The sequence below is a fragment of the Copadichromis virginalis genome, linkage group LG1 (genome assembly GCF_057382275.1).
Source record: "Copadichromis virginalis isolate Kocher_CV1m ecotype Utaka linkage group LG1, C_Virginalis_male_GT1.1, whole genome shotgun sequence".
NCBI classification, from domain to species: domain Eukaryota; kingdom Metazoa; phylum Chordata; class Actinopteri; order Cichliformes; family Cichlidae; genus Copadichromis; species Copadichromis virginalis.
The window spans coordinates 37,548,278-37,561,220 of record NC_140618.1 but is presented as its reverse complement, the minus strand read 5'-3'; the positions used below and the strand labels follow the sequence as shown (position 1 = coordinate 37,561,220).

The following is a 12,943-nucleotide window of genomic DNA, read 5'->3' as shown; positions in this document are numbered from 1 at the left end:
AAATGTTAAACATTATTGTGCAGCACATAAGATCAACAGAACACAGTGTGCTTTGAGGTAGGAGCCAAAAAGGGTGTAGTTTGTGGGTGTGATCACCCGTGTGTACACCTGTGAGCATGGACGCGCTTGTTTTTTGTTTTTTTAAAAGGTTCCTTCATGTAATAATCTGCTAGAGGGTGTGGGGGGGCCACAGCCCCGTCCTCCAGGGCGTGAAGCAGGTGTGGAGGAGATCAAAACTCCAGACATCCAGAGGCCCCCAGAACACAAGAGACCAAGGAAGACCAACAGAGGGGCAGCTGCGCCACTGTCCCGGAAAGAGCTGAGGAGAGTCCCAGATGAGGGCTCACTCAGCAGCCGCGGAGCAGAAGCCAGGGGGGGTTGCAGTGACGCGCCCGTGAGCTCCGCCGGCAGCCAGCTGCGCCTGAGTGACCGAGCCCCAGGCCGAGAGGCCGGGGGCACCCCACCTCCGAAGTGGCCCGAGCGAGCCCCAGGCTCCAGGCCCCGATAAGCGGCCGCCAAGGAGTGAGCCGGTGTGTACCTGGACGCCCATCCCCGGACACAAAGAACCACCAACGCACCGATGTCTGAGGGAGTCCGCCACTGGCAGGGGAAGTGGTGGTAGGGGGAGATAGGCCTCCATACCTTGGAGGGCCTAAGATGTCCCCAGAGAGGTGGCGCCTGACACCCAACCTGACATATAGACACAGACATACAGGCACACACAGATACAAACATCCATTCCCACCCTCATGCTCTCATATGCACTTACTCCACACTCAACCAACGTGGAGACAGACATAAAGAGACGTTGTACACACGATCACACTCCCCAAGCGTACTTTACAAACCGGGTCTAGGTGCCCCCGCCCCTGGAGGGGGGAACTGCACCCAGACCCAGGTGGTGTTTCCCTTTTCCCTGCGGTGGGGGGAGGCAGACCGCCCCGACTCCGCAGCAGCAGGAAGGCTCCACACTCCAGACCGCAGTCGGACGGCCAACTCCTCCTCCTAGTCCTAGCCCCCCTGCTCCAGCAGGTCGCAGAGAACGGGGGTGAGAGAAGACTCCGAACCTCCCTCCACCCGCTCATTGTAGTGTTGATGCATGTGCGTTCTAAGGTGCATTTAAAACCCAGGAGGGCTTGGAGCTACCTGCCAGAGAGCAGCAGGTAAGCGCATGGTCCCTCCTGCTAGCCCTCAATGTCTACGTGTATTTAAAATTGAGAGGTGGGCAACGATGCCAGGGGTGGGGTGTACACCCTGATGGTACTTTGGACTCCGTGTATCGTGCCCACCCCCAAGATCCTATATGTATGTGTAATGAGAGTGTGAGTAATGTGAATGTCTAAGTTGTGGGATAAAATTGAGGCAGAGGCAGCCAGAAGGGGACAGAGGGGGGGGTAGCCTCCTCTGCACCCTGGTGACATACCCCTACTCCAAGGCCCTGCATGTGTGGGTGGTTGTGGTGGAGCGGGAAGAGGGAGGCAGCTGGAGATGGGGAGGGAAGGAAGGGAGGGGCAAGTGACCCCTCCCTGGGGCCAGCTCCCCCACTGACCCCAGTAGGCACCCCCATACTCCGCGACCCGCCAGGGAAAGGGGGCCCAGGCCCATCCAGACCGGGCCCAGTGCAGCAGCGCCGCCCGGCCCCACAGAGCCCGGGACAGTCCACCCACCCCACCACAGAGAAAACTGCACCCACCCCACCATCCACTCATCTTCCAGACTACATAAGACAATAAACACCCAGGCTGAGATCTTCCTCCACCTCTCCTGTATCTCCCCCTCCTGCAGAGGCAGCTCCTGAGGAGAGGAAAGCTCCTGCAAGATGTGACAATCTCCCCCACCAGTTGAAGAGCCCCCCAGGTGGCTCGACGCACCGGCGGCACCTTGCTCCAGGGCTGGGCCCCCATGCACCCACCCGCCCACAACCCCGGCAACACACCAACCAGGACCCAAGCCCCCGAGGCCCGGTCCGGGTCCCAGCCCAGAGACGGAGCGCCCCCAGAACCTCACGCCCATCCCGGACCCACCCAGGGGCAGCCAGGCTACCAGGTCAGTAACCCACGTCCGTCAGCACAGACCCTCCCCTAGCCCCGCTGCACGCAGCCGCGAGGAAACAGTCACCGGAGAGCCAACAGAGCCCCTAACCGGACATGACCGCTACCCCGGGTTGAGCCCCCCAAGGAAGATGCCTCCGGGGAACCCCCCGACGCCCTAAGCCTGTCCCTACCCCCACACCAATCACAACAGTGAAGGCGGGACCAAACTATGACCCCCCACCCCCACTAGGTGATGGAGCTGATCAAAGGAGCCCAGAGCAATTGATCTGATGTGGTGGCAGAGGCTGTATCAAGACTAATGTAATCTAATAGATAATTTCTATATTGGTTAGAATTAAGATTATTTTTATTTTTTCCAGTTCATGAGGACTGTTTTCTTGGCTATGCATAGGGCAGTGAAAACCATATGGGCGATATTCTTTTCTGAAGTGACATTATCTAAGCTGCCCAACAAACACACTAAGGGGGAAGTTGGAATGTTACATTTCAGACACTTCGATAAGTCTTCACATATCTCGCGCCAAAACTTCTGAACTGGTGGACAGAACCAAAGAGCGTGGATATAATTGTCCAGTGAATTGGTTTGGCAGTGTGAGCAGTTGTTGGTAGACGTAAAGCCCATCTTGAACATCCGATGACCTGTATAGTGCACTCTATGTAATATTTTGTATTGAATTAATTGAAGACTGGGATTTCTAATTAGATGAAAGGTTTTTAAGCAAATCTGAGACCAGAAGTTTAGGTCTAAGTTAACTGATAAATCCGCTTCCCATTTTGCAATAGGAAGTGATATTGATTCATCTGTTTTAGAAAGCATTCTGTATATTTTGGATAGAAATTTGGGGGGTTTAAGAGTAAGAAATTGAACCACACTTGGTGGTGTTTGTAGTTCAACTTGACCCGGTTTAAATTTCTTTTTTACTATGGATTTAATTTGTTGATATTCTAAAAATCTTTTCTTGTTGATCCCATATTGTGTAACTAGTCCGTCAAATGAAATAAATTCTGTTCCTTCTAGTATATGTTCTAAATATTTGATTCCTTTACCACTCCAATCTGAAAAGTTTATCATATTATTGTTTTGTAATATGTCAGGGTTGTTCCAGATAGGTGTACGTTTGCATGGGATTAATGAAGACGCCGTCAATTTTAGAAACTCCCACCATGCTGTCAGAGAAGAGCTGATGTTGATGCTTTTAAAGCATTCATGTCGTTGGATGTTTGAGCTGATAAATGGTAGGTCTGAGATCTCTAGATTATTGCAGAGTGCTTGTTCTACATCTAGCCAAGGTTCATCTAAGAGGGTGTGTTTTAGCCATCCTGAGATAAACTGAAGCCTGTTGGCTAAGAAGTAGTGCTGAAAGTTAGGCAGTTCTAGTCCTCCTTTATCCTTGGTCTTTTGTAGTGTTTTTAAGCTTATACGTGGGGGTTTATTTTTCCAAAGGAATTTGGACATACATGAATCTAGAGATCTGAACCAATCTTGTGGCGGTTTAGTTGGGATCATTGAGAATACATAATTTATTTTTGGTAAGACCATCATTTTTATAGCGGCAACCCTTCCCATGAGTGATATGGGTAGACATTTCCATCTAGCCAGATCATCTTCTACCTTCTTTAAAAGTGGGATATGGTTTAATTTAGTTAGATCTGCAAGCTTGGGAGAAACATTAATACCTAAATATTTTATATTTCCCGATTGCAGTGGTGTAGAAGAGGAATTATGGAAGGAGCAATTAATCGGTAGGACTGTAGATTTTGACCAGTTAATTGAGTAATCTGATATTCTTGCAAAAGAGTTTATCAATTCAATCACCCCAGAGATATTGGTTTGTGAATTTTGGAGAAAGAGTAACACATCATCCGCATAAAGGCTGATTTTATGTTCCACGTTCTTGCATTTTATGCCCTTAATTACTGAATTCTGTCTAATTGCTGCTGCTAGTGGTTCAATAAAAATTGCAAATAGTGAAGGGGAGAGTGGGCATCCCTGCATCCCATGTTTTTTCTCTTTAAAACGTTTGGTAGAAATTACAAGCACTGATTCATTATCTTCCCACAGGGTCTGCACTTAATTAAGCAGAAACACTCCCATTTACTGCTCTTGCTCCGTCTGCTGCCGACACAGCACGGCATCCGACAAAAGCTCCCACACAATGTGAAATCGTTATGAAGCATCTCAAGGCTAACCCCACAATGAGATGCCTCAGTCAGCCAGGAGGGATTCAGGTCTGAGATTTCACTCTGCTGGAACGACGCTCGAACGTTTCTTTTCTTACAGGATCAGCGTGTTTGCTGAAGAGTGCTTACTGCTTTTGTCCTGCAGAGCTGATGTGACGAGCTCAGGTGCAGCCACGATTCAGGCCCAAAGATGAGATAATTGAAGGTTTCTGTACAGGTTAAATTTAATGACTGGCGATTTGTTCTATCTCTGCTCAATGTTAAGCATGCAGAGAGAAACTCTATTATCACATGCACTTATGATGGCAGCGCTTTAAAGGGCATTAAAGCAACAATTTGTCCCACAGCTGAGAGTCAGCTGCATCATAAAGACACAAAGCTTTGAGGCAGGAGGAAGGAGTAGAGCTGTGAAATAAACACCGAGACAATAAAGAGTCCAAAATCACACACAAACAAATCAGACTGCCGCCCCTTATTGAACTTGACACTAATTTAGTTCACTTTTCAAGTTTGATTTTTCACTCATTCTACATGCAGTAAATATTCAGCACGTTCATCCATGTCCCGGCTTAACCACAGGGCACTGGAGCTTAACCCAGCTTCCACTGGGTGAGGTGGGAGAACACGCTAGAGGAGCGCCAACACAGACAGTATAAAACATGGATGGGGCTTCCAGGTGGGAGGCGACAGCCACAGCTCCCAAAAAACACTTCTAGAAAAAAATGGAGGATCATCTGTGGTATGAAACTGCATGCTCATTGGCTAACGAGCTGTCACTCACATGTCGTTAGCCAATGATCGAACAAGAGGGTGTGAACCTCAGTGTTTGTAAATCACAGATTTATGTGATGAAAAATGATATTTTTCAATGATATTTTTTAATGCTCGTTGGTGGTATTCACAGAGTATTTTACTGTATTTTATTAAATATCCATATATATACAAAATCACCATGAAAAATATTGCGATTTTATCCCGTATCAGTTTTTTCTCCATCCCTAGTGATGCTCATGAACATTAACTGTGCACAATAACCAGAGGAACACATTTCTGAATTTTGAAAGTAAAAACTTTTTCAGGCTTTTACAAATTAAAGGTCACTATGAACAAAAACAGAGAGATATTTTCAGTGAACCGTACAAACAGATTCATGTGAAAATCAGCTCCAGATTATAGCTTTGGAAACAGAGGGGTCGAAATATCAGATACATTAAAACAAAAGGAAAAAGAATAAACATAAAAAGGAAGTTCGCAGTAATCAACAATCTCAAGGAAGTGAAAAGATTTTAGCTGGAAAAATATGATTTTTTCTTGTGTTACTAATATTAAAAGCAAACGACGGTGGTGACAGCAGGCAGACAGCACAGTGTGTGTGTGGGGTGTGTGTGTGTGGGGTGTTTTATACGTGTGTGTGTGTGTGTGGGGGGGGGGGGGGGGGGGGGGGGGGGGTTTGTGTGTGATATTGTCCACTGGTGGTAAAAAAGCTGTCACAAAGAAAGTGACTGCTTTCACCTCACCTGCAGCAGACACTACCTTCTGATAAGTTCAGTGGTTACAGAATGACGAGTGACGTCCTGCCTTCCTGTGGGATAGCTCACTCATCATCACTCACTAGGGCTGTGCGATATGACCAAACTCTCATATCCTGATATAAAACATCCATCGTCCCGATAATGATATAAATCACAAAAAATGTAATGTAATATTTCCTGTAAATTCTGTGAATCTCGGGTTGCTGAAGTGTTTCCAGCTGGGCGTCATGTAGCTGGAGTCGGGTGTTTTAACTGATGCATGAAACTGCACATTTTTAGACATAGGTTGTATCGGCTGCTGTTTTCTTTGTGAGTATTTATTACACGGCGTGCTGCAGGGAAAAGCCTGTTCTAACGTTTGAGTCTAAGGTTTATTTTTTAGCACCTGACGGCTCTTTTTGGCTTCTCATCCGTAAACACTCTGCATCTTTCACGTGATTCCGTTTATTTTGAAAAGTCTCAACAGGATCTTGAGCTTTATTGTGAAAGGTTTATGTGGAAAATAAACAAGCGGACACGTGACGCGATGGTTTTACTGTCGTTGTTGCTAACAGTTTATTTTGCGACACCACGAAACAAACGATAGACATTTTTATATCGTCATCTGATACATATCGTTATATGGAACACTCACTATGTAATCATAGTTTGAATGCAGTGTACTTTCTTTTTAGCGTGACTCTTTGGCTGCAGGCTGTACTCTCTGCTCAGATTCAGCCTGAGAAAACAATCAGTGCAAACAGGTAATGACCCGAGCAGAGCAGAGGTCCTCAGAGCTGAATCCTGAAAGACCCACAAACAGGCAACAAATGAAGGCAGCTGCTGTAAAGGCCTGGCAGAGGAAAAGAAGCATTTTGTGATGTTTGTGGTTTTGAAGGATTTTCATCCAACTGTTAAAATTGTGTGTGTGTGTGTGTGTGTGTGTGTGTGTGTGTGTGTGTGTGTGTGTGTGTGTGTGTGTGTGTGTGTGTGTGTGTGTGTGTTTAGCCTGTGGGAAGATTTTGTACCTGTAAAAACCCCAGAATGAAAAATAAAAGTCAGTCATTTCAAACACAACTTAATTGTTCGACTTAGAATCCACTATAACAGCGTGCAGAGCCAGTAATGTGTCACTGTCCCAAAGCTTAGGGACCTAAGTGTCATTTAAAAGTTCAGTTGCTGCTTCACCCGTTCTCTCTCCCTACAGGCTGATTTGCTGGCCACTGCTCTGCCAGTCTGTGATATCATTCAGCTGCACCTCCTGTCGTTTTTTTCCTCCCACCATCGGGACTCCAGCTCTGCGATGTCACTGAGGACAAGATGTTTGACTTTTACTGGATCAACAGTGTCTGTTTATTTCTGTGAGACAGAATCACTGAAAAGACTTTCAGGAACACCAGTGTGTGTTTACTCTCCTCACTTCCTTACATACCACATGCACAGAATCCAGATCTGTAGCTTGTTTTTGTCTCTGTCAGGCTTACAGTTCTTACACAGCCAAAACAATGTCATGAATCATGATTCACCTGCTGGTCCAACATATATTCTTCTGCACATGCAGCTTTCTTTACATGTCTGAGGCCTTCCACAGCTATTTAGCATGTTTGAACTGGACAGGTGAATACTTGGAGGTAAGTACTTGTCTACAAGATTGTGAGGATAAAGCCAGATGTCTGTCTCTGTGTAACTCTTGGCTACGAGCAGAGAATAATAACAGGAATGTAACCAATGCAGAGGCTTCTTGCGTGAAGACCTTGAAAAAGCAAGCAGCTGTGACATGACGCCGTTGCTGCTCGGGCCAAATAACAGGCTTGTCAGTGAAGCTTCTCGATACTGTCGGTTTAGCGTTCTGGCAACCTCCAGGGCTGAAAAATAAAGCCAACACGGAGGTGCCAAAAACTTCATGTCCTGGAGTTTTGGCTGGCTCCAAACGCGTTTCAATCTCCAAAAAGGCCCATGTTAACATGGCCAATTTGACAGCATTAAAAAGTTTTTTTTACAGCTCTGTACAAAGAGTGGTGTTGGCCTCTGTGGATGGTTTAACCCCTTCATAACAGCTCTATGGTTTCCCTCCAGAGCGACAAAGGAGTGCTGATACAGAGAGCTGTAGCTGCTAGCTGCCCCACAGGCCTCACCTCCACTCATTCAAGTTACTCAACTGGGCAGTTCACACACAGTACAGGTGGTAGTTTAAGTTTAGCAAGCATTTGATTGGTCTTTTGCCCAACCCTAAACAGCAGTGTCTACATGTGTGAGTCACACACATACAGCTTATAGATGCAGCTCGCTGATATCGGAGCAGTTCCCCCTCTCATCCAAATATGCTCACCGTCACTGTATCCAAAACAAAAAACCAACACGGCTGTGGCTAAGACGCTGAAGCTTCAAAGTACAGAGTGCAGAAATCTACAATGGGTAGGGTCACTTCATTATGTCCATCTTTTATATACAGTCTGTGATTTTCTCCAAACACTAATACCTTACAGTAGCAAGATCAGACTCCAAACAACTTGAACAATCTCTCCAAACAGCAGCCTATTTGCTATTATCTCCCTGCATTATATGTTAGCTTTGCACACCAGCTGCTGGTACTGCATGCTGAAGCAAACAGAGAACAACAAAGTGCACTGAGTGGATGAAAATAAGGACATGAAAGTGTGCTCACTGATAGCCAGTGCAGATATTCAGATCTGGAAATATTTATAAAATAGGCCCAAATGAAAAATATACACTTCTCCTTCAAAATCAAGCACAGTCAATATTAATAGTGACTATAGCCCACTCTGTCTGCATACTGTGAGCACTGTGCATTACCTGTTCTTCCTCTGTTCTCGTGGCCTGATCTCTTTCGGTCTCAAAGTTTGTGGCGAGTTTGCCGTCTTCACTGTGAATTTCCGGCTCAGCGTGATACTCTGAGGCCCACTCAATGTCCCCGTCTCTCCCCAGCAGGGATCCAGCCTCCAGTGAGCGTCCGACCCACCAAAGCCCCAGCCTGCCCTCGTGGAGACGTGAGGGGCCTACAGCAAAGCCACAGGGAAGCGACGAGTAGAGAAATGAAGCAAGAGCAGATGGGACGGGAGGACCGAGAAAGGCCATCGAGCTGTAGAGAACAATACGAAGCAGGTTACAGGCACGAGTTAAACCAAGGATAACGTTGTAAACTTGCAACGCTGTGCTGCACATATTTGGCACTGCAGAAGATCTAAGCGTCCCATGAACCACTTTCATTCCAGCTCACTTCCACCACTGTTTACAATAGCTTTTAAACAACAACTAATTTTTACACTACAATTCATTCTTTATTGTACTTCATTTGAACTCTACTTTTGAACGCTTATTTGGATCCCTCTTGAATTTTTGCAGAATACTTAAAAGTTCCTGCTGACGTTCAAGATTATTTTTTAGTTGAAATGCTGCTGTAGTTAAAATGCAGCCTTCTGACTGTAATTCCAGGGGCTCATCAAAACTATAGCATTAACAATGTAGGCATTATAGCTACCAAATGAAAAATTCTTAAAGATACAAAACACCCTGTAAAGCTCAGATATACCGAAAGGTCTGTAAGACAACAAGCTGTATCTGAAGGCAGGTGCAGCAAAGGTCCAGGAGAGGATCTCAAGGGATGAAACACATCACTGGACAAGGTCCATGGATTCTGCAAAGGATTTTTATCCTAGTATTAAAGTATCTTTCATATTTATAACTTAATGTTGCTATATCTCAATATTATATACTAATACTGTTAAGTCTGTGTAAAAGGAGGGGGTATTAAAAAAGTTCAAAACTGGTTAATGCACTATTTGTAAATTATATTTCAGTTTTATTTCCATTTGCAGAAACCAAATATCATTATAACCATCTAATGCTCAAATATAGCTACAACCGGTCATTTCAACAGAGGTGGACTGACTCGTTTAAAGATGCACCATCAAAACTTTGGACTTTTTCTTTTCATCTTGAAAATTGTTGCACTGTTTGTAGTATTTACTTCTCACGTTGTATATTTGACTCTCACCTCTGATTATCTGAAAGGATACTGCTTTAACCTCCTAGGACGTGGCGTCCACATATGTGGACATCACATTTTGGGCTGTCTAGCCACAATGCTAAATTTTACACATTTAGGTGTAAACATGTTCACACGTTTGAAGTAGCACTTCTGGACAAATGTTTCGTGTTTCGTGCGATGTTCAGAAATCTTTGACAATATTTTTACACTGTCACAGACATACGTCTTCCTGCAGCTGTTAGCAGCATTTCAAATGAGCCATACTGCTCAAAGAGGCACAACTGGGGGTTTTTTTTTAACTCAGGACACCAAAATAAAGACACCAAATAAAGAGTTTTGCACATCATTTTTTAAATGTGACTTAGTGTTCTATCGAAATTTAAAGCGAATGTCCTCATATGTGGATATCAGTTTTCTCAGAAACTACATCAGGTAAAAAAAAAAAAAAACATTCTTTGTTTTCAATCAGCCCAAATAGCAAAGAGAAATTAAAAATGCATGCCATGAAAGAGTTCGGGTCTGAGGTTGAGCAGGACTAACGCAGGGAACACGCATTTCTGGCCAACTGTGATCGCTACAGCTGCGCTCCTAGGTTAGCGGCAAAGCGTTTGGCTCAGTGTAAGCAGTGCAGTCTCATACAGCGGACCGTGGACTTGGTCCGTTCGTTCAAGGCACCTACGTTGCTGTGAAAGTCAACAGTAACTACTGGTGTCGATGTTTTACAGCCACCAACTTTTCAGCCCGCGTAGCGTTGGTTAGCTAACTAACTAGCAAAAGTCCGTGAACCACAAACGACTTTCGAAGTTATTTCTAGAATTATAATAAATGTGTACATACACAGTGAGCGGTCGCTATCTCGAACAGATAGTTTATTATAACACTATATGTATTCCGCTTGAAACTCTGGGAAAGCCATCGTTATCCAGCAAAAGAAAACATCAACCAAAATCCGCGTCTTCTATTGTCCGACCTGGAAACTCAAACAGTTCTTTGGTTCCGGACCGGAGACAAGGCTCCCTCTCTCTGTCTCTTTCTTTCGCTCTCTCTCTCTCTCTCTCCCCCTCTCTCTCCCCCCCTCTCTCTCTGGAATCTAATGTCCAATAATTATATTTATAAGCAATTTTTTTTAGTTATTGTCACACTTTTACTTTATATTTCAGTTTTTATATATTTATAAAAGTATTAAAATTATCTACTACATATGTTTATATGTGTTATATATTGTACATATTATATATTTTTTGTTTCTTTTTTGCGCTATTTTGAGCCAGGAAATAGTTATTTTTTTCTGCACTGTTTAGTGTATAGACTGGATGGCAATGAAGTCTATCTATCAATACAGTAATTTCTAATGGTAAAAATAAAAATAAAAAGAGTAAAATTAGTCTTTAATTGCATGCACATAAAAATACATATCTATACCTCAAAAACGTAACGTTTGTGACATTTTACTAACTATTTTTATATTTCTATGTTAGCTGTATAAATTCAGTCCTATTTGTCAGACAGACTAGGCAAAAACTGCTGATCATAGAGGGGTGGAAGGCATGATGAGAATCCATATTTTGTGCTTATCTGGATAATTTTGGGGGGCATTTGCAGAGGAGTATCCTTTACTTTAGATTTTTAATAATAAAGGCCTTGAGATGAGGCATTGTTTGTCTGATTGAGTGCTGCCCTTAACTGTCAGATTAAGGTTTTTGTTTGTTTTTGTTTTTAAGAAAGAAAAAGAAAAGAAATAAATAATATTGCATAAAAGCACACAGGCAAACATTTCCAAACCATTCCCATAAAGCAGTATGCACCATCTGCACAAAAGTATGAACACGATGAATCATTTATTTTTCAGACTAACCTGAATTTCAAAAAGAACTAATCTACACAAATAAATAATCTACGCGAATAATAACATTTAATAATCCTAGATAAAGAAGTCTCATTCATGACGTCCACACAAAGTATACTAGTCGTCTACAGGTAATCCCCCAGGTTATACTAAGGGGTGACGTTTTGGATTCCTCATGGTAAAAAAAAAAAGAAAAGAAAAAAGGTCACAGCTGCAACTCAGAGCTGGCAGCAGCACCACACCATCTAGTGGTCATTCATATATATAGCTTGGGAGGTAGACAGTCTGCATCACACGTTTTTCAGTTTAACTTACGCCACCATAGTTTCCCCAGTAGATGGATAAACTGCAAGTGGAGAGTGGATGAGGTTTGAAAAGAGAAGGAGGAAGAAGTCTTTTTAGTAAATGTAGCAGATTTGTAGCGATGTAGAACAGAACTATGGGATGTATGCACATTTCAAGATATCTTAGAATCAACATTAGCTATATGTGCAAAACTTTCATCATGAATTAATTGTGATTAACCACAACTAAGGCCTCCACCAAAGAACTCCAAGGCTCATCTCATTTGCCAAAAGAAAAAATATGAACATGCTCAAAAACCTTCCAGAAATTCCAACGTGAAAGACTCACTGCCAGTCATCACAAACGCTTGATTGCAGGTCTTGGTGTCAAGGTTGACACCACCAGTTATTAAATTTAAGAGAAAATTACTTTTTCACACATGGCTTTCCCTTAATAAATGAAATGATCATTTAAAAACTGCATTTTGTATTTACTCAGGTTACTTTTGTCTCACGTTAAAACTGTTCTTATGATCTGAAACATGTAAATATGTCACAAATGTGCAAAAAAAAAACCAAAAAACAAATACTTTTTCAAGGCAGCGCATATGCATCCGATTTATTTCAGCTCAGAGTCTCCACGCTGCTGGGTGGTGCACCTTTCTCACAGATGTCTGTTCGCTCGCTACCTGCCAGTTTGATCCCCCCTTTGAGTGCTCAGGAAGAACAGAAAGCACCATATATGTGAGAAGCAGTCCAATGGAAAGATCGATGGTTTTGCATGAAGCTGTTTGGTGCTGAATGAAATGATGTCAGATCTGCTATTACAGTTCATAATTTGAACTCCGACAAGCAAATCAGTATTTCTTATTGGCTGCAATCATAGTAACAGCTTGCTAAAAATAACAATTACAAACATTTTACCATTTCATTTTTTGCTAATATAGAAGTGCAAAACATGTTTAGAGCAGAGATGATTCATCTCAAGGGCGGCGATGTTTCTGTTGCTGGACACTGTTGAAAGAACCTTATTCAGAGACAAGGCAGCATTCACCACA

At 43.5% G+C, this 12,943-nt stretch overlaps 1 protein-coding gene across 1 annotated transcript in view; it reads right to left on the bottom strand.

Annotated features, from left to right (window-relative positions):
• Positions 1-10,733, bottom strand: part of znf408 (zinc finger protein 408) — a 32,307-nt gene extending 21,574 nt beyond the window's left edge. Inside the window, exons 1-2 of the mRNA XM_085461548.1 lie at positions 10,593-10,733; positions 8,561-8,846 (exon numbers count right to left, since the gene is read on the bottom strand). Of these exons, the coding sequence (XP_085317674.1) occupies positions 8,561-8,842 (282 nt within the window). The 5' untranslated portion in view covers positions 8,843-8,846; positions 10,593-10,733. The remainder of the gene's footprint in view (positions 1-8,560; positions 8,847-10,592) is intronic.
• Between the last annotated feature and the right edge of the window lie 2,210 nt (positions 10,734-12,943).